At 62.1% G+C, this 24,956-nt stretch overlaps 1 protein-coding gene across 5 annotated transcripts in view; it reads right to left on the bottom strand.

The window, feature by feature from the left end:
- Positions 1 to 300: 300 nt before the first annotated feature.
- MGRN1 (mahogunin ring finger 1) overlaps positions 301 to 24,956 on the bottom strand; it is a 40,951-nt gene continuing 16,295 nt past the window's right edge. For 2 of the 5 annotated variants that reach the window (XM_070460782.1, XM_070460779.1), the window contains exons 2-17: positions 23,599 to 23,717; positions 22,155 to 22,243; positions 21,457 to 21,603; positions 20,349 to 20,466; positions 16,338 to 16,404; positions 15,852 to 15,901; positions 14,240 to 14,287; positions 12,920 to 12,988; positions 12,169 to 12,328; positions 10,336 to 10,445; positions 8,235 to 8,300; positions 6,553 to 6,791; positions 5,898 to 5,997; positions 5,636 to 5,681; positions 4,669 to 4,767; positions 301 to 1,795 (exon numbers count right to left, since the gene is read on the bottom strand). In XM_070460782.1, coding sequence (XP_070316883.1) covers positions 1,683 to 1,795; positions 4,669 to 4,767; positions 5,636 to 5,681; positions 5,898 to 5,997; positions 6,553 to 6,791; positions 8,235 to 8,300; positions 10,336 to 10,445; positions 12,169 to 12,328; positions 12,920 to 12,988; positions 14,240 to 14,287; positions 15,852 to 15,901; positions 16,338 to 16,404; positions 20,349 to 20,466; positions 21,457 to 21,603; positions 22,155 to 22,243; positions 23,599 to 23,691 — 1,614 coding nt within the window. In that variant the 5' untranslated portion in view covers positions 23,692 to 23,717 and the 3' untranslated portion in view covers positions 301 to 1,682. Of the gene's footprint in view, positions 1,796 to 3,204; positions 3,250 to 4,668; positions 4,768 to 5,635; positions 5,682 to 5,897; positions 5,998 to 6,552; positions 6,792 to 8,234; positions 8,301 to 10,335; positions 10,446 to 12,168; positions 12,329 to 12,919; positions 12,989 to 14,239; positions 14,288 to 15,851; positions 15,902 to 16,337; positions 16,405 to 20,348; positions 20,467 to 21,456; positions 21,604 to 22,154; positions 22,244 to 23,598; positions 23,718 to 24,956 lie in introns of all 5 variants that reach the window. The other 3 variants (XM_070460781.1, XM_070460783.1, XM_070460780.1) reach the window with 3 other exon arrangements.

The raw sequence follows: 24,956 nt of genomic DNA, 5'->3' as shown, positions 1-24,956 counted from the left end.
TGGAGTACCTTGGGGCCCAGGACTCCGCCAGCCGCTCAGGAGGCAGGGCTGAGGTCTGAGGGTCCCTCCCCGCTTTGCTCCAGGCCCACAGTCAGCACAGTGATGGCCAGAAGAGGAACAGCAGCTGTCCTCATGGCCTCCTGGAAGCTGGAGGTCGCTGGCATCTTAGACAGGGAACTGGGGCTGCAGCCACGAGCGGTCTCCCACGCCACCACGGGGGCGGCAGCTGCCGGCTGCCACCCAGCCTCCCAAGAGGGGACCCAAGCCCAGCGGGGCTGGGCACAGAGGGAGCAGGCGGGCCACTGCTGCGTGGTTTTATTACTATAAATATACAGTAAAAACGGGCAAAAACTAGCCAATCAGAGTACGTCAAGTGACAGCACATGAGAGTCCAAGACAGGCCAGTCTGCACCCTGTCCTGCAGAATCACGGACGCCAACACAGATGGTGCGAGGTTGGGGTGCTGACCGTGAGAGGAGTGGGCAGCGGGACACGGCCTCCCCGCCTGTGTGCAGGTGTGCGTGTGTGTGCATCACTGTGTGTGTGCCCAGGAGCACACGGTGGCTGAGAGGGGAGGGCACGCAGGGAGCCAAGGGGCTGGGGCAGGCTGCCCCAGCCGTGGCCTCTGCTCACAGGCTGGACCGGAGAGAAAAGGGGGCGTCCACCCCAAGGGCCCCGGGGGGGGCTGCCGGCTGCCCCAGGACTGTGCTCCCTGGGGCAGCTCTGCAGGGAACCGGGCCCTCTCTTGCTGGCTGAGGGTCAGCTCCTGGGTGCTGAGACCCACCTGCCAGGCTCAAGGCCCTGCATGGGCAGCTGGTCCAGGGCACCAAGGCCAAGCGCCCCCTCAGCCTTTCCGCTGCCTCGAAAACGTATCTTTAAAAGATGAGGTCACCTCAGATGGGACCCACAACCCCCAGGCAGGTCCCACCACAGGAGCCCCAAACTGAAGAAATCAAGGAGGGACGGTGAGTCAGGTCTACATGGCAGAGAGAGCAGAGAAGCCCAGAGGCCTGTCACGCCCCCCTGGGGGGACAGGGGAGCAGCAGTGCCCCGGGCACATGCAGCCCCCACCTAGAGGGCCCAGTAAGGTGGGCAAAGCTGCCTCTGAGAAGGCGCCGGGCTCAGAGAAGGGCCCGGACAGAACCACTGCCAGTGGCCGGGCCCATGGTGGGTCTGGCTGCCCGTCCGGCCGAGCTGAGGGAGGTGCCCACGGGGCCAGTGGGGAGGGGGAGGCCACACGCACGGTGGCGGAACAGGCACTGTTTCCTTCATTGGCTGAGACTCGGACCCCGCTTCCTTCCCTCCCAGAGTCCCGTGGCGTTTCCTGTCACGGCTGCGCTTGATCCGCCACCAAATTCTCCGCTGTGCCGCGTTCACTGGCGCTGACGGGCCCCTCAAGGGCTTGGGGGCTGTGGAGGCCCATCCAGGCTTCTCGTGGGCGACCAGCCCCCCAGGGTGTGTGGGGGGAGCCCCGGAGCTCGGCACCCGGAGCAGAAAGCCACCGTCCTTCATTGTGCACCATCGGCAAACACGTCGACCACAGAAAAGGGGGGTTGGTGGAGGCGACAGTCACACGGCCCCTCGGAGCTGGGAACCACACCGCCGTGCAGATTGGAGGAGCCAGGGTCACGCTGGGGTCTCAGCGGAGCTGGGGGCTCCGAGCTGCCAGCCGGGCCCGACTCTCAGAGTGGGGTCAGCTCAGCGGCCCTGGGGTCGGGGCTGGGGCCACCAAGCGGGGGCCGGGGGTGCCCAATGGCGTGGAGGCTGCGGGGCGTCTCCATGGAGGTGGACCATCCTGCGGGGCAAGAGGGTGAGGGTCAGCAGGCAGCCCACGGGCTCTGGGCTCCCGCCGCTGCCCAGAGTGTCCACGGCAGGGCACACGGCGGGCCTGGCAACCTCGGCCAGCCGAGGGGTGCCCGCCACTGGACCCTGCCCACGCCGGCGCTGAGCTTCCTGCTTCTGCCGGGCCACCATCCCGTCACCACTGGGTTTGGCCAGAACTCAGCCCCTGCCTCCAGCGGTGGGGCACATGCAGAGGGCCCTGGGAGGCACCCCCAGGGTGCAGTGAGCTCGCCCAGTGCTCAGGCCACCCCGGGGTGCCCCGAGAGGCACCCCCAGGGTGCAGTGAGCTCGCCCAGTGCTCAGGCCACCCTGGGGCGCCCCGAGAGGCACCCCCAGGGTGCTGTGAGCTCCCCCTGTGCTCAGGCCACCTGGGGCACTGGTGCCTGGGGGTCGGCACACCTCGCAGGCCCCTGGCGGCTTCAGGAGCAAACCCAGCTGCCCCCAGGGCCAGCGACAGACCCTCAGGGACCCGGCGAGGGGACTGTCTTCTTAGGAGCCGTGGCTGCACATGGGAAGCCAGCTCTGCCATGCAGCCCAGAGGACAAACACGGTTCTCTGCAGCCGAGTCTGACCCGTTTCCTGCTTCTGGAAGTTTTACCCAAATGGCAACACTATCTCCCAAGGATGAGGCTGGGGCCAATGTCATATAAATGCCAGGTCCTATTTCAGTTAAGGCTAAGTGCTGTCACAAAAGGCGACCAACGAAGGTGAGAGGTCTTTGTGAGGAATGTCGTCGGAGGCGGACCCCACAGTCTGGGGCAGCAGGGCTGACCGGGAGGGGCGCCAAGTCCTCCAAGGCCGACAGCCGGGGCGTGACCCTACCACACTCATCTAGAAACGCTGGGCCATCGAAGGCGCCAAGTTCTCTCTCTCCAGACTTCCCAGCGGGCTGATGTCACCTGGAGGAGGGGCAGGGGTCCCCCGGTGTGTCCTCCTTTGGGGGTGCTCTCAGAATGGCTTTCAGTAAAATGTCCGTTTGGGCTGTCCGGGGAGAGGGAGGTGGGGAGACCGCTCACAGGCTGACCCCAGAGCACACTGGTGTTCTAGGAGAGTCCAGAGGTGGGGGCAGGGACAGGCCAGTTGTCAGCAACAGCGGGGTCTTGGCCAGCGCTGAGTCACTGATCCTGGGACCCTCGAGGCTCCAAGAGCCTGACTGGGCCACCGGGTCCAGAGGGAAAGTCCTCTGGTTCCAAAGGCTGGTCGGACCCTCCCTCCGCAGGACCACCTCTCTGCAGCACCCCTGCTGTGGCCTTCAGAAGCCTCTGGATTCAGAATCCAGGGCCCCCAGAGAAGACACGGATGTGGAAGCAGCCTGGAGGACAGGAAGGAGCCCCCCGCCCCACGTGCGAAGGCATCACGTACCGGCTTACTCCTCTAAACCAGCGGAGCAGGAGCCGGGCCCCAGGGCTGCCAGAGGAGGAGAGAGACGGAAGCTCGGTTAGCAGGGTGCGCGGAGGGGCCACACACTCCAGGCAGAGGCGCCGGTGGGGGCTGAGGTGCAGGCACAGGGGCGGGGTGTGATAGGAACAAATGCCACACACGCGTGAAGAGAGGTGCCAAGTGCCTTTCCTGAGAGCGTGCCCGGGCCTGGTGCTAAGGCAGAGGATGCCAGACCAGGGAAGGACGCGGGCAGCCGGCAGGGACAAGAGGCTGGGCGCGGCAGGGACGAAGGGCTGGGCGTGTTGGGGCCCAGGAAGGGCCTCCAGCCTGCAGGGCTGCTAGGGTGCCGGGCGTCACGGGTCTCTCCGTTTTAAGGATTTGCCCCCCACCCTTATTCCATCTGGCAGGTTACACTAAGAGCCACTAAACCACGCTTCCTCCACCCAGAGGACGCCATGCAGTGGTTGAAAAGAAGGCACCTCCCATGTGTGGGGGCTCACATTCCTAAAGCCACAGAGCGCCTTGGGAGATGCTCAGGGTCTCTGCTGAGGGAAGCAGCCCGCGGGACAGGCAGCGGCGTTGGGGGCGGGCGGCCACAGAGGCGGTGGGTCCCCGAGGGCCCCGGCCCACCCCCAGGAGCAGGCAGCCCAGTGTGGGCCCTGCTCTGCTCTGGCATCGAGAACCAAGCCCCCCGCCGCTGTCCAGCCGGTGGCCTCTGCCGCTCTCCCCACCCCGCAGCTGGCCGAGGTCCACAGGAGGTCTGAGACACGCTGGGAGTCCTGACCGCCAGAGGTCCCACGCCCACTATGGGCCTGGCCAGCCCAGCAGACGCCTGGAAGCTCTGTGGGCCACTCGAGGGGGCAGAAGTGGGGGGTGGCCTTGCACTGGCTGAGTGTGCTTGGGGTGTCCCCCAGCGGCACCCAGGGGCCGGGGCGAGAGGTCGTCGGCAGGATCAGGATTCGCTCAAGGCTCCCAGAAGCGGAATCTCTCCTGACCCCTCCTCCCCACCCCGCCCGACTAGGTTTTCATCCTGGTGAAACACCAGGTCTTCGGGAGTCACTCTAACAGAGCTTCGCCCATGGGCTCCTCTGGGGGGCCTGTGTGTGTCGGTGAGCCACCTGCTGCCCTGCTTCCTCACACCAGGACCCCAACTTCCAGGACCCCGACCTCCAGACCCCCTCTGTCTGCACAGGCTGCCGCTCAGCCGGAAGCCCAGGGACAAGAGGCCCTTCTACACCGAAGCCCGTCTCAGCTCCCCTGATGCCCAAAGTGTGGCTCCAGGCGGTGCAGCTCCAGGGGCAAGTGGGGGCAGAGAGGAAGGCCTTCCTCGCCCCCAGGAAGGAGCAAGGCTGCTCACTCATCTTGACTCCAGAGCCTCAGGTGCGGCGCCCCCTGTCCAGCCCCAGGTGTGGCGCCCCCGCCTGGCCTTGGGCGCAGCGCCCTTACCTGGCAGGTAGACGTCGGCAGGTGCGCCGGGCTGGCTGTGGCCACAGGGCTCGGGGCTGCCGTCCTGCAGGACGTTCTCGATGGACGGCACGCGGCTCCCTGCGGGGGACGGGGCAGGTTGGGGGGCCGGCAGGCAGGAGGTGGTCCAGCCATCCCCTGGAGCCCAGACCCAACCCCAACTCCCCCCTGCTCTCCCGGGACCCAGAAGCAGATCGTGTATTATGCTTTCTTTCTTTTTCCTTTTCTCCTGCCCACCCCCCACACAGCGTGGAGCTATGTTTTGTTTTTAATCAGAAAAACATCCCATGCCCACATTGAAAAGACCGTCTGCTATCTTCGAGGATGGGCAGGGGGGCACACAGCTCCAGGCGCACAGTGGGGCGTTCACGTGAGGGGTGGATCGTCGTCCTTACACGTCAGACCTCAGGTGGGACCTGCCCTGCGCTTGCGGGGCCCTCAGAGGGACCTGGATCCCACAACAGGGCCCTGGAGGCCCTTGGTCCCAGCGTGGTGTGCAGGCAGGAAGGAGCCGCCACCACCCGGGGGTGAGGCTGAGGCCTGAGGGGCAGAGGGGCCTGTCTAAGCGGTGGGCAGGAAGCAACAGCACTGGACTCCCACGGGGACACGGGGGACACGCAGGGGAGGGGCTGGCTGAGCTGTGCACACCCCCCGGCCATCGGCCACACCAGGCCCCAGTCCCAGAGGCCCTGGGGGGTCCCCGCCCGGTGGGACAGGCAGAGCCCCAGGCCAAGAGCGTGGGGCACCCACCACGGCAGAACCGTCCAGGCAGAATAGGAAAAACAGCTGCTGCCACTAAAGGACAGGCAGGGAGGGAAACCGGGGCGGCCGAGGGCTGTCCTCCAGGAGACCGTGCAGGACCCGCAGTGTGTGGTCAGCCAGCACGGCTCCGAGAACCCTCAGAGGAGCAGGCAGGGAGCACGGCAGGGCTCAGGCCAGGAGCACTCACCCTGCTTCACCGACGAAGTCTCATCCACCGTCTCCGTCATGAAGCTCTAAGACACAGAGGGGAGACGTGCGTGGACCCTGGTGCTAACAGCCGGGCCCCGGATACGGGGGCCCCCACGGCCTTCACCCACCAGTGCCCACCCCACCGATGAGGAAACTGAGGCCGGGGAAGGTCACGGCACAGTCGCTGAGTGAGGGAACAGCAGGGGCGGGGAGGCCAACAGGTGGGCAGCGGGGACAGACGGACCAGGCGGGGGCCTCACCTCAGGGGAGCTGCTCAGCGCCAGCCCCGCCCCCCCCGGAGGGGGCAGAGCCTCCGAGTCGTCCTCCTCGTGGATGGGGGACGACGGGGACCGGAGGGTGCTGGGGACAGAGGACAGGTGGGTGAGCTCAACCAAGCCAGCCCCAGGGGGCCGCTGACACCCAGGGGGCCAGCACCAGTGCACCAGCCCAGGGTGCGCGTCGCAGGAGGCCCCCCAGGGCCCACACATGCCCGTCTGCAGAGGGGAAGGGAACCGCGAGGGCAGAGGCCACAGGGAGCGCTGGGTGGCAGCAGGACAGGCCCAGGGGCCTCCGCTATCCTTGGAGCCATTCTGGGACATGCAGAAGGCGCTGGGGCCGTGGGAGTTCTACAGAACCTGTGCCTCCTTCATACTCCTCTAGAAAACCAGCGAGCGTCTGAGAAAAACTGCGCCCAGCAGGGCTGGTCACCAGCATCTCCATGGGTGGCCTGGAGGATCCATGAATGACCCGAGGCTGGACCCCGGGCACGTGGCCCCCATCGGCGATGACGACCCTGTGCTTGCTGAGTGGGCCGGGCCGGGCCGGGCCGGGCCGGCTCGTGGGGGACGGGCGGGGTGGGGAGGTGCAGCTGGCAGGCCTGCACGCCTGCCGCAGGGGGCTGCCCGCCGGGCTCACCTGTCGGGGGACTTGCTTCGGGGTTTGCCCTTCTGCAGGCTGCTTTCCACCATCCGATCGATCCCGGCAAGTGGACAGCTGGCCTGTGACAAGCCGTCCGAGACGCCTGAGTAGGTGATCTCCTCGTAGAGGGGAGCCGTGGGGACGGCCGGGGGGCCAGCCGGGGGCACCGCCCGAAGGCCATTGAGTGCCTCGAGCAAGGAGATGGGCTCGTAGCCGGGCGGGATGCTGTCGGCACTCTGCGGAGGGAGGTGGGGGTGAGAGGCCAGCTGGCCAGGCGCCCGCCCACTGCCCATGGCGCCCCTGAGACGGTCTGCTCCCCGGAGCCTGCTCTCTGACCATCCCCCGTCCACTCCACCTTCCAGGGTCTCATCCCCCGCCCTCGGGGGGGCACCCCTGCCCAGGGAGGCCTCAGCCATCAGCCGCGGCCCTGGACATCCCAAGTGTCCAAGTGGCACCCAGGATGGAGGCAGAGAAGACGCCCAGAAGGCCGCCCGCCCCGGCCATGGCCATCAGCCACCCGCCCCGGCCCCGGCCCCGGCCTCGGCCAGCCCCTGCCTGGCTTTCTGCTCCCACCCGGTGGCGCAGAGAGTGGGGGGTAGAGGGGGGGCGCGCGGTTAGTAAGAGAAAGGGCCGGAGCAAGAAGGCAGCGAAGCCACGGGAGAAGCCGCTGGGAGCGTGCGGTCCAGGCCACGAGGACCCGCCCGACACAGCGGTTGGGCCCGGAGACCCTCCGGGGCTGCACAAGAGCTGCTGGGCCGACACAGGCTCCCAGGAGTCTAATAACGCCCGAGACGGGCACTGCCCGTGCTGGGAGGACCCAACCAACAGGCTAAGTTCAGGGCTAGAGGCAAAGGGAGCGGGAGGCCAGGCACCGGGGATGTTAGTTGGGCTGCCAGTGGGACAGCCAGCTGCCGTCAGCTTGTGAGCGAGGTGAAGGGCAACGCGCTCTCCTCGAAGCCCTGCCTGCCCTGCTGACCTGCGGGAGGTGACAGGGTGACCCTGGGGGCTGGGCGGGCAGAGGAGCCGGCTGGGGCTTCCTGACCTCAGCAGGCGCCTCCAGGCCACCTGGGACCACGGTGCCTGCATCTGCTCCCAGGCCGCCTGCAGGTTCAAGTTATTACACTGATCTCCCTCGCCCCTTGGAACAGGGAGAAGAAAAGGAAATCTCTGTGTCTAAGCTGACCCTTGGGTAACCCGACTCTCTGCCTTTTACAAAGGGGGGTCCAGGCAAAGGCCTGGCCCAGTGGCTACTCACTAGCTAGCCCCCGCCTGCGCCCACCCCGAGATGCAGGGAAAATGAGAGAAATACGAGTGTCGGCCCGCAGAGCGGGGGTGCAGGGTGAGCAAGCGTGAGGGGCATTCACAACAAGAGCGGCAGCCTTAGTTCCACCTCTGACGTCATTCCACTGCCAGCAAGAAAAAAAAGGGAAACAGGGCATTCGGGAGGAAGCAGAGCTGGCGAGAGGGGTGCCCGGGGCTTCGTGCCGACAGACCTTGTGTTCTGCTTGTTCCACAAAACTCCCTTCCTGGGCGGGCACGCCGGGACTGGGGAGAGTGGGTCTGACAGGTTAAAGGAACTGGACACATTGGCCTGGGATGAAAGTGCTTCCCCGTTCCTGTCACTGTGCAGTCATCAGGGCACGGGGCAGAGACGAAGCCACGGGGCCAGACACACTTACTGTTTCCCTTTTAGGTTTCTTGCTGGCCAGTGAGGCGGGGTGCGACTTTGATTTTTTAAAGGGACACTGTCAAGATAAAAATCATAGGTTTAACCGCTGCCACCCCCCGTGCGGCACCGAGCGGGCTGGACGGGGTCTCCCTGGCCTGCAGGCCTCCAGGCAGGCCAGGCACCAGCGCTTTGCAAACTCCACCAGCCTCTGAGCCACGGAGATCTGGCCGAGCACAGGTTCTACCTTGGGACCTGGGTAGGTTGGGCCTGCGTGTCCTCTTGGTACTGGAGGAGCTGGTCCCTTCTCCAGAGGCCACTTCTGGTCTGGGTCCCCCCACCCCGCCACTAGCAGCAGGTCTTGGCAGGGGCGGGCATGACAGTGGCCGCGCACTCCCCACGAGGGGGCCCAGCTGGGCACAGAGAAGGGGCCTGCAGGCCCCAACACAGCCAGGTCGACTCACTGCCAAGCCTGACTCCTAAAGATGGAGTTCAAGCCCCCGATAGCTCCCACTCGGTGCTGATCTGAAGACTCACTGCAGAAAACGGCTCATATGGGCTCTGGTGCTTCACGGAAACTGCTCGTGCAGGGAAGGTGGTGGAGAACAAGGGCCACTTACATGGGATCATAACCTCCAAAGAGGGTGGCGCTGGCCCGTGAGAGCGTGTGAGGTTAACCAACCAGGCTGCCCTGCACTGTGGGAGGCGCCTTGGCCCTCCAGACAAGAGGGACAAACGCGGGAGGGTCCCACCTGACCCTCGGACACCAGGGCAGAAACTGGGAGCAGCAGCAGTTGAGAACCCACTGCCCGAGCCCACCCTCTGTGGAGCAGCCAGACTCCTGCCTCGAGGTGGGAACCTCAGCACCGTTCTCTCCACCAGAAACACGGGCCGTGCTGGAGAAAGTGCTGACTGCTCTGAAATCAAGTCCACTGTTAAACGGCCGAGTGCCTGGTTTCAGAGCTGGAAGCCCTGGTTGTCATGGGCCTCGCAGGATAAACAATGTGGCTGTCCTGGAGAAGTGGGGAGACAGGCACTCCCCCAAGGGGCATCCTTGCCCCTCATCCAGGGGCACAAGGCACCTTCAGATATTGAAAGAGAAGCCAGAAAGCTGAGTCTCCGGAAGGATTCTCAGACTTGCACACTGGCCCGGTTCTCAAACACGGGGGCAGAATCAGTCACACCTGGGGCCCGGGGCAGCCATCGTCTGTGGGGACGTCAAGCCGCACGGCACTGGCTCCTACCCTTTCACAGCGTCAGCAGGGCCTCTGAGAATCACGGGATCCAAACAACTCAATCGAGAGCCAAGAAAACAGGCTCACAGGCCGACAACGCCCGAAGCCAGAGGGGACCCGAGAGCCGGGCCTGCCCCATGTCCGTTCTCCTTCCTTCTGCCCCTCTGCCCCCCTTGGCGACCCCCGGGGCACTGCCCCCTCTGTGGGTCTCTCCACGTCCCTTCTGCTCCTCCACCTGCCCTTCTCTCAGCACCTCCCTGTCCACCTTCATCCCCACCCTCCTACATCTCCCTCCTGTCTCTCTGGAGGCCCCTGAAGCCTGATCTGCCTCCCTTCATCCGCTGCAGCAAGGTCTGATCCCCAGTTCCTCAGGAGCAGGTGCAGGGGACGGCTCTGGGTGCCCTCCCGTGTGCCTGGGCAGGGGCTGGGAGAGCAGGGGGCAGGAGAGGACGCGCCACTGCCACGCTTCGGAGGGGAATTCCCTTCCTAAGAGCACACAACGCCCCTGGCTGTCTGGTGTGGTGGAGAAGAGGTGACGACACCACGACTCAGACTCAGCCAAAGGACACCTGCCTCTCAGAACCTCGCCATTGGCAGAGGCAACCTCCTAGCGGCAGCCGGCTCTCACGGGGCCTGGGCCGACCCCCCCACTCAGCCTCACCGCTGCCCCCCGGGACCAGGCAGGTGAGCCAGGGGCCCCGAGAGCTGGCAGGGCACGGCCCTAAGGGCAGAGCCTGGGTAACCCCCTGCTGACCCACCAGCCCCACCGGGAGCCCTCGCTGTCCAAACGTGAGGGCGGGGCCTGTGCAGTGGGCGGGGCTTCGTCCAGGCCCCACCCCCGCCCTCTCCAGCCCCGACACAGAAGGAAGCAGCACTCACAGAATGTTCGTCGTGGTCCATGCTCTGGGCCAAAACGGGGCTGAAGGAGATGGGGGACAGGGCCCCAGGCTTCTTGCGCACCGCCCGGATCTGCAGAAGAGCCCGGAACGCTGCGGGGGAGGGATGGGTTCAGGTGGTGGGAGCAGCACCCTGAGCCCTGCTGAGTTTCGAGACCCTGCCGAGTTTCGAGACCCTGACGACCACCCACCCCGCAGTGATCCGAGGAGAAGCCCCGGTTGAGGTTAAGGGAGGGGGAAAAAAAAAGATGGGAAAGAATGTAAGTAGATTCCTCCCGGCAGAAAGCCAGAGGCTCAAGGGAAACAATGCCAGCTTCTTGGAATCGAATAGTAAGAATGACTTCCTAAAGACCATGATTCTCAGACAGGAGGAATTTCAGTCAGTCCAATACAGCCAAAAACAGATGACCACCATTCTATTTTAGTTTTCAGGTGGATGAAGAATTTGTTTTGTGAAAAGTACGGTAGTCATGAAATAATACTTGTTATCGAAAACAAAACAAATTATTTAATCACAACAAAGGCCTTCAAAATGCCCTGCCTTGGTCTCCACTGACTGTATATACAAACAACGAATGCCTTTAAGCTGGAACGCAGTTCACTAAAAACAAAAGTAAATCCAATTGGGAAACAAAGTAAAATGACATGTTATTACTACGGACTTACTGAATTTGAGTTAGGTTTTTGAATATTCTAAACGCTTTCATAGGGCAAAGAGCACTTAGTTGCAGAGATCAATTTACATTATTAAAAAAAAAAAAAAAAAACCCTAGACTTTTTTTGCCAGGCCTCGTGGCACCAGCTTGAGGGATCTTGGTTTCCACCAGGGATTAAACCTGGGTCACAGCAGTGAAAGCCTGCAGCTCTAACCACCACACCACCAGGGAACTCCCTGAGCTTTGCTATTTGTAAATCACACTTTCTTTTTCTCTGCCAGGGTTTCCCAAGACCATGAATATTGATTAACTGCTCTGAAGCATGATTTTAACGTAGCTATAAACAATCCAACAGAAGAGCTTTACAGTGAACAGTCACTGACCAAAGAACTAAAAGGAAAAACAAAGACATATTTTTACGACCCGAATTTCAAATCTATTGATGCATTGCTTCTGAAAGCAGCAATACACCTGACAGCCGTCTATGACTTGGGGGGAAAAAAAAAGCCATCTTTTATTTATCCAGAGAAAATGTCCTGCAGTGGCCACAGGAGGGCGCCCTCACTGCCCACACCCAGCACCCACTGGGACCGAGCCAGGACCCTGGAGCCACCAGCAAGACCCACGCCCTGAAGACGTTCATTCTCTGCCAGAGAATGGATGTTTCACTCAGAATTAGGCCTGACGTGACAACTTTTTCCAGATGCTCCAGGAAACGAAATTTAACTCTGTGATCGTTTACACTCAGCACACTTTCCACTTTCTTGTCTCATCAGCCTCATTTGAAAAGACCCTGATGCTGGGAAAGATTGAAGGAGAAAGGAGAAGCGAACGACAGAGGATGAGATGGCTGGATGGCATCACCAACTCAATGGACATGAGTCTGAATAAGCTCCAGGACTTAGTGATGGACAGGGAGGCCTGGTGTGCTGCAGTCCATGGGGATGCAGAGTCGGACAGGACTGAGCAACTGAACAGGACTGAACTGCTCCCAGTCTGTCCCAAGCACTTCCCGAAGAGAAGCTCTGCGTCGCTGATGGCATCCATGCAGCTCCCCACACACATCTGCCGCCAACCCCTCCTGGACCCGGCCCGACCTCCCGGAGGTGCCACCGTGGCCGTGGGGGGCCCTGCCCGCACGCCCCGCCCGCCCCACTCACGCAGCCGGCAGATGGGGCAGTTGCTGGCCTGGTAGCGCAGCGTGTCGGCACAGGAGTTGCAGAGACAGAGGTGGCGGCAGGGCAGGATGAGCGTGTCCCGCAGGTCGGACAGGCACACCACGCACTCGCTGCTGTTGTCGCTGTTCTCCTCGTCCGAGGGCTGCGGGACATGCGTGCCCAGGTCGCTGGCTCCCGAGGCCAGAGGCCAGGGGCTGGGGGCCCCACCCCTGGGGGCTGCAGGGGGCCCAGGGAAGTCCCCGGGGGCAGAGGAAGGTCACCGAGGAGCAGGGCGCCCCCCATCCACCCCCCAGATCAAGAGGACTCGGGGCTCCTGTTCCCCACAATTGAGGGGCACTGTGCCCCCACCCCCGGGATCTGTGGGCCTCCAGGCTCCCCTCACGGGTGTCGCACCACAAGCCGAGCCGCTGCTGTGAGCGGGGAAAGGCCAGGGACGCCTGGGCGAGGTCTGGGGGCAGGAGCGGCCCGGCGTCCCAGGCTGCCCTGACAGCCAGAGCCCAGTGATGGGAAGGAGGCAGCATGTTTGCTGGAAAAAGGACAGAACACCCCACAGACTCTGCTAACTCAAGAATGAAGGAAAAGCGACGGAGCCTGGGGTCCTGGGGCCTCCAGGGGAAGGTACAGCAGGGCCCTGGCCAGGATGGCAGCTCCAGGCAGGTCACCACCCCCAGGCAGCCAGGGGAGCGCAGGGGGCATGCCGGCCTGGCCCACCCGCGGGGCCGCGAGCACGCACCTTGGTCTCCTGGTTGTTCTTGTTCTCGATGCCATAGATCTCCTGCAACAGGTAGCTAACCCGGTCCACCTGCAGGGCAGAGCAGCCTCTGGGCACCCGCCCCACCAAGGGCTCCTCTGCACCCCCCAGCCCGACACCCCCTCCCAGGGGCCGGGCTCAGTTCCTGGGAGCAGGCATGGGCATCTACTCTGTCCAACCGCCCACCCCCAGGGAGCAGGCACTGCTGGAGGTGGGAGGGCGAAGTGCCCACAGGAAGCATGGACACGGCTCGGTTAGGTCCCGCCCGGCCCCGAGGGCATGGAGCCAAGCTCTACTGGGCCCGGTGACCGCACTTTCTGCTCACCTTGTCAGGCCCAACCCCACAGGAGAACGACTCTGGACCCTCCTGTCAACCCCCTGCCCCCTATACCACACTGACCAGAGTCAGGCCTTGAGCTGACTACGTTTCAAAGTGGTCTGAGTTGCTGCATTGCCCAGCACTCATGGACCACAAAGATCCTCCTGAGAGCCATGGTGTGCCGGTCAGCTCCCCTGAAACCCAGGCCTAGACCACCACGGGGTCTCCTGCCCTCTGGACACCTCCAGGTGTTGGCCCTGCCAGGGTTCTCTCGAGCCCGCTCTTAAAAAACTGACCACTGCCAGCCCCGGGCTGTGGCTAACATGCCTGAGCAGCGGCACCCAAGGGCAACCTGATCATCACGGCTCTGGAGAAAGACCCCACCGGGGCCCCGGTTAAACCAGCCTACAGGCTCGACTCAGAGGGCCCTGGCCTCTAAGTCCTCACAGAGTGCACCGAAGAGGGCGGCCACCATGGGCAGTTCTTCCTGGGGCTGGAACAGGGGGCTACTGACTCCAAAAAAAGGCTGCACTGGTCTATAGCTCCCTTGGGTGCCAAGAGATTCCATCCTTCCCTTAAATGTGGATCAAGTCGATTCAAGCCTTTATTCAACACAGACGTCGTTTCAGGAAGTTGTAAGGAGAAAGGAGGGAGACTGCAGTGTTTCTTTCTTAATTTCTGCCTTCCTTCCCTCCCTCCCTTCTCTCCTTCTGTCCATTCACACATTCAGCTAACGCTTACACAACGCTAAGTTCAAGCTGGACAAGACTCAGGACTACAGTGCACCTGGTGGGTATGCAGTACATGCAGACAAACCTGGTGACCCTGACCTGACTTCTGAAGCCCAGGGCCCACTGCAGTGGCGTCAGCAGCTAATTCCGCAGCAGCCATGGTGGCCTCGCAGAATAACGCACAGAGACCATAGGGTCACGTGTGTGCACGTGTCTCAAAAGGGCTCCTGGTGTTCCCTCTGACGGACTTACGATTTGCTTCTGCTTTAAAGGCTTCACGGAGAAGCTGCCGTCCATGTGCTGAGGGGGAGAAAGACCCAGACGTTAACTCGGCTGTGCTCAGGCCCACCCTCGGTCAACCCACATCCCCGGCTGAAAAAAGGACAGACCCCACGAAGGCTCGAGAGTCAGGCCAGGGATTCTCAAAGCAGCCCTCTGGCCTGGCTTCGAAACTACCCAGAGAATCTTCTAAATATACCGCCACCTGGGTTCCACCCTGATCTACAAAACCCAACTCTCCCTGGGTAGTTGGTGCTCAAGTAGGCTCAAGTTCACCACAATCAGCCTAATCCCGATGATGGACAGGTGCCTCCCTAGAGCAAGCAGCAGCACTTGGACAGCAAGAACTAAGACAGGCGGCTCCAGCCCTCAGAAAACCTGGTCTAATTGCAAAGACGGCACGAGGACATCACGTGCCCGCGTCTGCAAGGAAGCCCGAAGCTCAGAACCGTGAGGACAGCAGGTCGGGTGGTATCGGGGGAGGCACACTGCTCCAAGCCCACAGTTAATCAATCACAGAACCTGATCTGAGCTCCTGCTCCCCAAACACCCCTTCTGAGTCCACCGAGATCAGCACCGGCCTTTTCTGTAAGCCTGGTAGGTTGAGCGAAGTTTCTAGTATACTGCACCCCAAAAATAAGGCCGTTTCTCACGGGGCTCTAAACACACAGCACAGAATGGAATGTCTGCCAGCGACGGCCCATCAGCGGCCCAGAGCACACCTATGTGTAAACAGTCACCGTCCCCTCCAACCAGGCCGGCCTGGGAGCGCAGCCGGGGGGCCCAGAGAGGGAGAGGGCCGCCCCTGCCCCCCACCAGAGGGGCCTCAGGCTGGCTGGCTGACCCCCAGGGGCACCAGGAAAGGCCTGGATCACAGGGAGGAGACAGGCTCGCACGGGAGGCTCTCAGGGCTGGACTCACGGGCTGAGGGAGCTGGGTCCCGTGGGATATGCAGGTCTGAACCCAGTGTCCTCGTGGGGCCCTTCCTCGGCCACCTGGGCCACAGGCTGATGCTGAAACCTGCCCGGTGCTGGCCAATGCCCACAGGAGGCGGGGGTCGGCCGTGGCCTCTGCAAACAGGGGCCACGCCCCACGACTTCCAGCAGAGCTCTCAGCGAGCAGGCACCCTGTCCCAACGCCGCCAGGCCCTCGCTCACTGCGTGCACAGGTACACGGAACTGCCTGGCCCCCAGGAACAACAGGGCCGGCGAAAGGACCATCCCGAGACCCCAAGACTCCCTCGTGCAGAGTCGGTGGTGAGGCTGACCTGAGGCACCCCACCACACACTGAACACATGAACAGCCAGGGCCTGGACTCGGGTCTGGGTGCGAAGAAAGGGGCAAACGCCTAAGCTCAAACACGTGTAATGCTAATAAGTGAATCCTTCCATGCAAATGGTCTCTTTCGACATGGGGCAACCCAACTCGGGGCCCTCAGGAGAGCATGAGCCTCACATCTAGGGCCGTGCCAGGCAGACAACAGACCTTCGGCCACCCCACCAGCATTCACTGGGCACCTACTGTGTGCAGGACACGACAGTAAACAGAAGGTCAGCAGGGCAGTAAGGGGTGGGACGGGACTTACCTTTTCGAAGGCGGCCAAGAGCACATGGGCGTGGCCGGTCACTTCCACGACTGCCCGAGAGAGAGAAGGATGGTCAGAGCCGGCCTCCGCCGCCCCAGTCCCAGCCCTGGGCTTCTTCTCTCCAGACGGTGCTTCCCCAGCTCGCAGCCTGCACACGGAGCCCACCCCACCGGGGACTCCACGCCCACAGCAGCGGGAGGCAACAGTCAGCGAGGTCAAGGTGCTGACAGCCTTCGCAGCTCCCCCATGGGGTGGACGCCAGAGCTGCCAGCCTGTCTGCCCTGGGCTCCGCCCCGGGGGGAGCGGGGTCGTCACCACCCGTGGGCAGCGGGGTCATCACCGCCCGTGGGCAGCGGGGCACCTGGAACCCTCAGCCTGCTAAGCCACGTGGGCGCTGTCTCTGGACTGAACCCCCCCTACCCCTGACGGATGGGGTGGGAAGGTCCTCGGGCCTGGAAGGGGTGTTGAGTGGGAGACGCCACTCACCGTCCCCCTCGTCCACCATGGCCTGGATGACCACTGGAAACACGCCCCGGTCCAGGTCAAAGTTCAGCTGAGGAGGGAAGGAGGGGACAGTGGTCAGAGAGAACTGGATGGAGCAGGTACCGTCAGCAGGGGTGTCAAGGCAGCGGGGCCAAGCAGGCGCAGACGCCCGTTCTTCTCTGCGGGAAATGGCATTGTGTTCTGTGTGTAACTCAGGGCCTCCAGGGATATCCGCGCCACCTTTTCTGGAACGTCCTCACCTGCCCTCCCAGCCCTGGGACCTCACCACTGCCCGTGCAGCCCCCTGACCTGGGACCCTGGACGGTTCTGGAAACACAAGCACTGGCGCCAGCCCCCTGCGGCGGGCGCCCCCCACATGGCAGTGTCGTCACAGTGCGGCCGCCGCCCGGTGAGGCCCGGCCAGGTTCCCCGTCTCCCCCGCCTGCTCACAGGCGCCAGACTGCGTGGGGCGGCCTCTGCCTGACGCTGCTTGGTGCACCTCCAGGCACCGGGGGCCGTGGCGACCCCACGTCTAAGCTTGGGAAGAACAGCACCCCGCCTGGCCCCACCAGAGACGGACGCAGCGTGGAAGAGCCCGCGTGGCTGTCTGGGCTCGCGGAGGAGGCTCCTCTCGCCTTCCCTCCCCTCCAGCTTAAACCCGCTTGCGACCCCTGCTGCCCTCCCGCTGCCGGCCACGCTCCACCTACGTGTCCACCCGGTGTGGCCCCGTGTCTGCGCGCTGGCGGGGCGTCACATGGAGCCCGCGGAGCAGAGGCACTCAGCGAACACACCTGCCTCAGGGGGGTGCCTGGCGGGTCCCCAGCTCCGGGAGGGGCGGGGGGAGCCAGTGCTGGGACGGGGCGGACAGCACGGCTGGGGGGTTCAGGTCTGGCTCTGCAATGTGAGCCTCTGGTCCCGGTCCTGACCCAAAGACTGTGAGCTGGGAGGGCACGCGGGCCATGGCCAGAGGATGGCACATCCCCCGAGCACCCTGGGACGCAGGCCGGGACCGCACGTCTCCCCTGGTGTCAGGCGCCAGCCGAGAGCGTGGTCAGCTCAGCAGGGCACACCCGTCCTGCCAACATGGGACCCAGCACACAGCCATCCAGCTTTTCAGATCGATGCCAGTAAGTTCCTGGTTTTCATAAGCCAGACTGAGGTGCTTCTGCCACTTCTGAACAAAGAAGTCCCAACAGAGACCCGGCTCTAAAGGCCCCGCAGCCTCCCTGGTGCTCCCGCGCGCACTTAGCGCCCGGAGCGCAGGGCAGCGCCCAACACGGGACATCTGGCCAACAGACGGACTCTGCAAACCCCGAGGGTGACTACAAAGGCTGGCCCGGGGTTGAGCCAGGAGCCAGGGGTGACGATGACAGGGCACCTCGACGCCACCGCCCCCCAGACACCAGGACCTGGTGGGGGGGGGACCCAGGGGGTGTGGGCACCCAGAGAGCATGGACCACCTCCCCTGAAACTCCTGCTCCCTAGAGCTCAGCACAAGTCACGAGCCAGAGCCAGGATGACAGAGACATCCACCCACCCAGAGGATCTGCAGGAGATGCTTCTTTTCTTAAATTTTTTTTTTCTGTCATGCCAAATGGCACGTGAGATCTTAGTTCCCTGACCAGGGATGGAACCCACACCCCGCTGCGGCGGAAACACGGTGTCTTAACCACTGGACCACCAGGGAAGTCCTGGGAGATGCGGATTTTTAAGGCAGCGGGCAAGGCTTTCTTATGGAAAATGGGGGCTAGGGGAGGAGCTGGAGCAGCAGCAAAGGCCAGAGGGAATCCCGCTGGGCTGTGCTGTCACAGAGGAGCCACTGGACAAGGGTCTGCAAGCCCCAGGCCAGACGGACACCGGGAAACGGGGAAAGCAAGTGGGGAGGCGGGGAGGGGACACGGCTGTGACTGAAATAAACAGAGGCCCATGAGGGGCTGGTGGGGAAACTTTGAAGAAGCCCCACCAGCCACAAGGAGACCTGTAACCGACTTGGAAAGACCACAACGTGGTGCAGGAATAAAAGAAAACAATGCATGTACGTGGCAGGGGGCTACGTGGGAAATCTCTATACCTTCCTTTTAATTTTGTTGTGAACCTAAAATCACTCTAAAAAAGCCTTTAAAAAGCAAACTAAAACGAAGATAAATGAAAACACACATCCAAAGACTTGCATGCAAATGTTCACGACAGCATTATTCGTGATAGCCAAAAGGTGGAAACAACCCAAACATTGGTCAGCCGGTGAACGGACAAACGAAACAGGGTCGCATCCATCCAGCGGGACGTTATTCGGTCACACAAAGGGATGAAGTACCAATACGTGCTACAATACGGATACAATGTGGACAAGCCTTGAAGACATGATGCTGAGCGACAGAAGCGAGACAAGAAAGGTCACATCGTGTACAACTGCGTTCATGAGAAATATCCAGGACAGACAAATCTGAAGAGACAGGAAGCGGATAAGTGGATGCCAGGGGCTGGAGGAGGGTACGAGGCAGGACTGCTAATGGGCAGAGGGTTTCTCTTGGGGGTGACGATCATGTTCTGGAGCTAATAAGGCAGTGATGACAGCCACACACGTCTGTGAAAACAGTCAATTCCACCCAACTGTACACAGGCTTCCCAGGCGGCGTTAGTGGTAAAGAACCTGCCAGCCAATGCAGGAGATATAAAGAGATGTGGGTTCGATCCCTGTGTCGGGAAGATCCCCTGGAGGAGGGCATGGCAACCCACTCCAGTATTCTTGTCTGGAGAATCCCATGGTGAGGAGCCTTGCGGGTTACAGCCCATGGGGTCGCAAAGAGTCGAACATAACTGAAGCAACTTAGCACACATGAATATTGTTATTATCTTTAAATAAGCAAATCTGGGGGAAAACGGCTTAAAAAAGGGAGGATGGCCAGGTCTCTGATGCCACGATGCTCACAGCCGAGGGGACGTCTGGCTGTGTCTGGAGGCACTTTCAGTGTCACTATTGCAGCAAGGGATGCTCCTGGCACCTGGCGAGTGGGGGCCAGGAACGGTGTCCCCGTCCCGACCCAAACGTCAACAGCACCGAGGCTGAGAAACCCAGGCACAAAGGAGAAGCCCGGGTTTGGTGCCAGAGTATCTGTCATGTCCCTAACACCTGCCAACGCCCCCTTCCACGCCCTCAGCAGGCAGGGACGTCACGCTAGGATGTGATAGCCTGGCCCTGTCCCCCATACAGCCTAACTTCTGGAATCTTCTGTCTGAAGCAGAGCTGAGCCATTTCCTAGCTACAGTGATGACTGATGAAGTTTCCACTTAAAAACAATACACGTAACAGAGGGAGTCGTGGGTGTGACTGCGAGTGGGTGCAGGGCTTCCCTCCAGGTGATGAGAATGTCCCAGAACTGCCTGACGGTCATGCCCTGTGAACCATCTGTCACTGACGTAAGCCTATGCTGTATTTTATCACAGTAAAAAATGCGTGCAAGGGGCCCTGCCTGGTGGTACAGCGGTTAAGACTCTGCACTTCCAATGAAGGGGGCACAGATTTGATCCCTGGTCAGGGAATGAAGATCCCACATGCTGCTTAACGTGAAGAAAACAAACAAAAAAACCACATGTGAGAAAAACTGAGCAGATTTCAAGAACGTGTCAGCTGAGTTAATAATCAGAAAAGGAGAGATGGGGACAGGGTCCCAGGATAACAGCGCTGGACAGGTCGAGTGTCCACGCCCTGGACCCACCAGGCCACACGCTAACAAGTCAGGGATGTGGTTCCCCAATGCACCAAGGGAAGAAAAGGGGGTGCCCCCGGGGAGCACTCAAGGCCGGCTTGACACGGAGCCTCTGACGGCCGCAATCATCCCGTCCAGACAACGCCCGGACTGACCGCGCTCCATGGTCCAGGCACCCGGCGGGGTCCAGACCCCGGTCAGCAGCCACAGCTGACGCTCACCGACCACCGAGGAATCTGAGCAAGAGGCTGTTGCACTGGGCCCCTTCCCGGGCAGGAACGCGGGGCCCAGCCCGGAGGCTCATTACCTCATCGTCCTTCCACTCCGAGAAGTCGATCTTGAAGGAGGGCAGGGAGAACTGCTGGCTCACGCCGCGCTTGTAGTGGACGGTCTCGGACTGCAGGGCTGGGCTCTTGGGGCTGTACCTAAGGGGCCGCGTGAGAAAGGATGGTGAGACGCGCTGCCGGGCCCGAGCCCGCACCCACCCCCTCCCAGGCCAGGCTGCACCTCTGCCTGCAGGTTTCATGGTTCGCGCTTTTCTGAATGAATGGGGGACAAAAAACGCACAGTGACCCCCGTCCCCTGCCTCATGCTTGCTCCCAGCCACCTGCTTCTCTGCCCCGTCTGCAACCCTGGAAGTCAAGGCATAAGCAGGTGCAGTTATTTTTTAATGCCCAGGCTGCAGTCCACTTGCACTCTGCTCACGTGCCCGAAGCTGTCCCATAGACATCACGGAATCAGATGCCGTGTTCTCAGGACCCTGCGTGGGCTCCATCACAGTTTTACACTGACTGATGGGATCAGACCCCCGCTGGCGGACACCGAGCAGTCACCAGCATCTTACTATTCCAACATCTTGACCATGTATGCGAGCACGTCCCCCAGATAAACTCCCAGGAAAGGAACAACTGGGTCAAGCAGCATACACACTTCCCATCCTAATAAAACCCTGGCTTCCCTCTCCGCAGGGGTCCCACACACAACCCTCACCCGCCTCCCTCCGCCCCACCCACACCTGCTGTCCCTGGGGCCTCCCTCCATCTCCAGGACAAAGGACACTCTCAAGGGTCTGCTGTGAGACTAGCCCCAGGGGTGGGGGCGGGGGCAGGGGCTGTTACATGATCAGGAACTCAAAGCCTGGGATCTCAGAGCACTGACCACTCCACCCCCCGACCAAATCTGGCCTCCGAGGGGACTCCTCCAGCAGGACGGGGGTGGGTACGTGTCTGCGGGCCCCGCCAGGGGTCTGGCCCTGCAGCCTGGAGGCAGCCCTGCCATGGTCTGGCTGAAGTTGCAGACTTCGGACTCTTGGGGCCAGCAGGACCCTTACTTCAAATAAAACCTCCGACAGCTCAAGGACAGGACACACACAGACAGAGCAGGGCGCCTGGGCCCGGAGCCGCGGGGGGACTCACGCTGCAGTCCCATTCAGGAACTCCTCCACCGCCTGGCAGTAGACGGTGATGGCCACGCGGGCGTCGGCGTCGAAGGTGAACTCCAGGCTGTAGAGGACGCGGGGCTTCTCGCCGTCCTCAGTGGGGCTGTCGGCACCGTCCTTGTACCTGCGGGGGACGCAGAGGGACAGGGCAGGTGAGGGGCCACGCCCCACCTTTCGGGAACGTGGACGCCATGCCGCGCTTGGACCACGAGGCCCAACGTCGCAGGGTCCCCCTTCCCTTGCCTCCTGCCCCGGAAAGGGAGGCTGACGCGTCCTCGTGGTTTGGGGATGGCCCGGGCGCCTCTGGTCTCCCAGGCTGGAGGCGGTTTCTCAGCCCCCGAGGTCTGGGCTGCATCGCCCAGCATGGTGGGGGCATCCTGTGAGCTGGGGGGCGCTGAGCAGCACCCTGATTCCTGCTTGCCAGGGGCCAGCGGGACTGCCCCCGCCACCCCCAGTTGTGACAACCAAGACTGTGCCCAGACCTGGCCCGCGGCCCAGGGGCACAGTCGCCGGCTGAGACCCGGGGTTACAGGCTGCAGCGCTGAGGCTGAACCCGGCGGCCCCGCCCCACCCTCAGCCGGGGCAGCTCTGATTCCACGCCTGACTCTGCACGTGGGCGGGCGGCCGGGCACCACTGCCCAAGCGCAGGGCACCCCTGGGGCAGGGGGGGCCCACCTCACGAGCCGGAGGGAGTCTTTGCGGATGTTCACCAGGCTCCTCAGCGTCTTCACGGGCTCATGGGGTGCAGGCGTGACGTAAGGGAACTAGGAGGGAAAGAGAATTGCAGGTGACTCCAGGGCTCAGCAGAGAAAGAAAACAGGGCTTCACCGAGGCGACGGTCACAGCCCTGCCTGGTCACCCCGGGGCCCTCACACCGACCACAGGACAGCACTACCCTCATCCGCATCCGAGGAACCACAGGTGACGCAGCCAGCACGGGGCACGGCTGGGACCAGAACCGCCCCGAGGTGTCTGGGTCCCAGTCCCGGGAAGGACCCTCCACGGAGTCCCTGGGGCAGAGATTAGGGCTGGGCCAGGACAACCGTCAGTACAGATTCTGGTGGGGACACGTGCTCACTCTCTCTCACACACACAGGTGCTGCAAAACTGGAAGTCTCTGGAAGGCGTGGGAGTGAGGTCAGTCTTGGTGACAACACAATCTTGGGAAACGCTGTCACTGGGAAGCCAGGTAACGGGCACCCAGCATGTCTGCATCAATGCAGGTGATGCTACGGTGGTCTAGAAATGCAGGTCACACAGGACAACAGGTCTGAAGGAGGCCTCTGGGTCAGCGCCGAGGCTGCAGGACACAGAGACAGGTCCTGCCTGCTGCCATGGACGCAAGAGGATGGGCAGCTCAGCGGGGCGCGGAGGCCCCGCCAGCTCTGCAAGTGGGGGGCCGGCGCTCCAGGTCCCGGGCCCTCGCCCCCCCATCAGTTAAAAGAATCAAGACTTTGTGTCAACCACAAGGCGGCTGCATGGCTAAAACAGCCCACAACTCAGCAGCCTTAGGGGACGAGTCGTGACTCCTGAGAGGGTCCCCTGCCTGACCCCTCCCTGGCACTGGGGACCGTCATCTCAGGACGCAAAACCCAGGGCAGGTAGGTCCCTGCCCAGCAACCCCCCAGGCCCTCGTTCTCTCGCTTTCTACTCTCCACCCATCGAACGCTCTCTTATCATCTGCACCCCTCCTGCTAAACCCCTGCCTCCAGCCCCTGGGAGAGTCCTGGGTACAAGGCAGGTGCCACAAGGGCTGAGAATGAAGGAAAAACAGCACAAGAAGTCACTTCTCTGGGGATTCATGGGAGCAACTTCCAGAAATGGCGCTGGCCATTTTTCTGCATTTCTGTTTGGATCTCGTCTCTCGCCCACTGGTCCATGGAATGTGGACGACCTTTTCTCTCTTTAAAGACAGTCACCCGTGGGGCCTGGGATGGAATCCAGAGGCTGGACGTGCCAGGTTCAGGGATGACTGCTCTGTCCCCAGGGACCCGCCCTCGGCCCAGGCCTCCTGTACGCATCTGGACGGCACCTCTGTCCCATGGGGAGGAGACCTGGTGCCCGCTGGCAGCCGGCGGCTTCGCCACGCCACCCACGTGCCCAGCCCACTGAGACCCACCTGGACCGGGCGATTGCCCAGGAAGTTCAGGTCCATGTTCTCTCCAAAGAGGTAACCTTCGGGGTGGGGGGTGTCGAATTTCTCACCTCCCATGAAAAAGTGTGACGCGAAGTAGTTTCCTGGGGAAAAAGGAGACGCGGCTGGAGACGACGAGGCCCAGCACAGCCCCCTGGGAGCACCTCGCAGCCCAGCAGCCCCTCCACCGGCCCGGGCGCCCCCGCCCCGCTCAGGAACTCATCCCACTCAGACACCGCCTCCTTCTGCAGCAGGTTGAGCTCTGCGCCCGGCAGGACATGTCCCGGCCCCAACCCCAGCACGTGTGTGCCTGACCTTGTATGGAGATACGTGCAGGTGTAAGTAAGTTCAGAGGTCAGACAGGACGCAGGTCCTAAAGCCAGAGACACCGGCCTCTAAGAGAAAGAGGGCGAGGTGGACACAGACACACAGAGCGGGGCAGGCCCTGTGAGGACGGAGCAGACACTGGAGTGAGGCAGCCAGAAGGCGAGGGAGCCTGGAGCCGCCGGAAGCTGGGGGGGAAGGAAGGAGCCTTCTGCAGAGCCTTCAGAAAAACCAACCCGGTGGACACTCGGTTTTGGATCTCTGGCCTCCAGAGCAGTGAGCATAAATTCTGCTGCTTTAAATCACCGGGTCTGAGGCACCTCATTACAGCAGCCACAGGAAACACGTGGGCTTCCCTGGCAGCTCAGACGGTAAAGAATCCGCCTGCAGTGCAGGAGACCCGGGTTTGATCCCTGGGCCAGGAAGATCCCCTGGAGAAGGAAACGACAACCCGCTCCAGTGTTCTTGCCAGGAGAATCTGGTGGGCAGAGGAGCCAGGCAGGCTGCAGTCCATTGGGTCACAGAGTCAGACCTGACTAAGCGACTAAGACACACACACCCCCGGAAACAAGTACACCTTCTCTGACCCCCAGACTAAGTCAGCACCCTGCTCCACCTCAAATCTGAACTCCAAGGACCTTTTTCACTTCAGCACTGACCACAGTTATGTTATGTGTGGATCTGAGTTATCTCCTTCCTACCCAACTCCCCACAGGAGACCTGAGGCTAAATATCCCCAGAATGCACGCATGCATGCTAAGTCGCTTCAGTCATGTCCGACTCTGTGCGACCCCAATGACGGCAGCCCACCAGGCTCCTCTGTCCCTGGGATTCTCCAGGCAAGAATACTGGAGTGGGTTGCCATGAATACCTAAGCACTAAATCCACGTTTCTTATAAAAATAGATGGATACAGGACCTCAGATACAGGGCCTCGGACACGGGTCAGCTTCAAAGGGCTGAGCTCACAGCCTCGCTGGGGAAAGCCTGGAAGTACCACCTCTCCCAAGCTCTCCAATC

This window comes from Odocoileus virginianus, chromosome 33 (genome assembly GCF_023699985.2).
Source record: "Odocoileus virginianus isolate 20LAN1187 ecotype Illinois chromosome 33, Ovbor_1.2, whole genome shotgun sequence".
NCBI classification, from domain to species: domain Eukaryota; kingdom Metazoa; phylum Chordata; class Mammalia; order Artiodactyla; family Cervidae; genus Odocoileus; species Odocoileus virginianus.
Note: the sequence above shows the minus strand (reverse complement) of the source record. Positions and strands in the feature narration are given on the sequence as shown.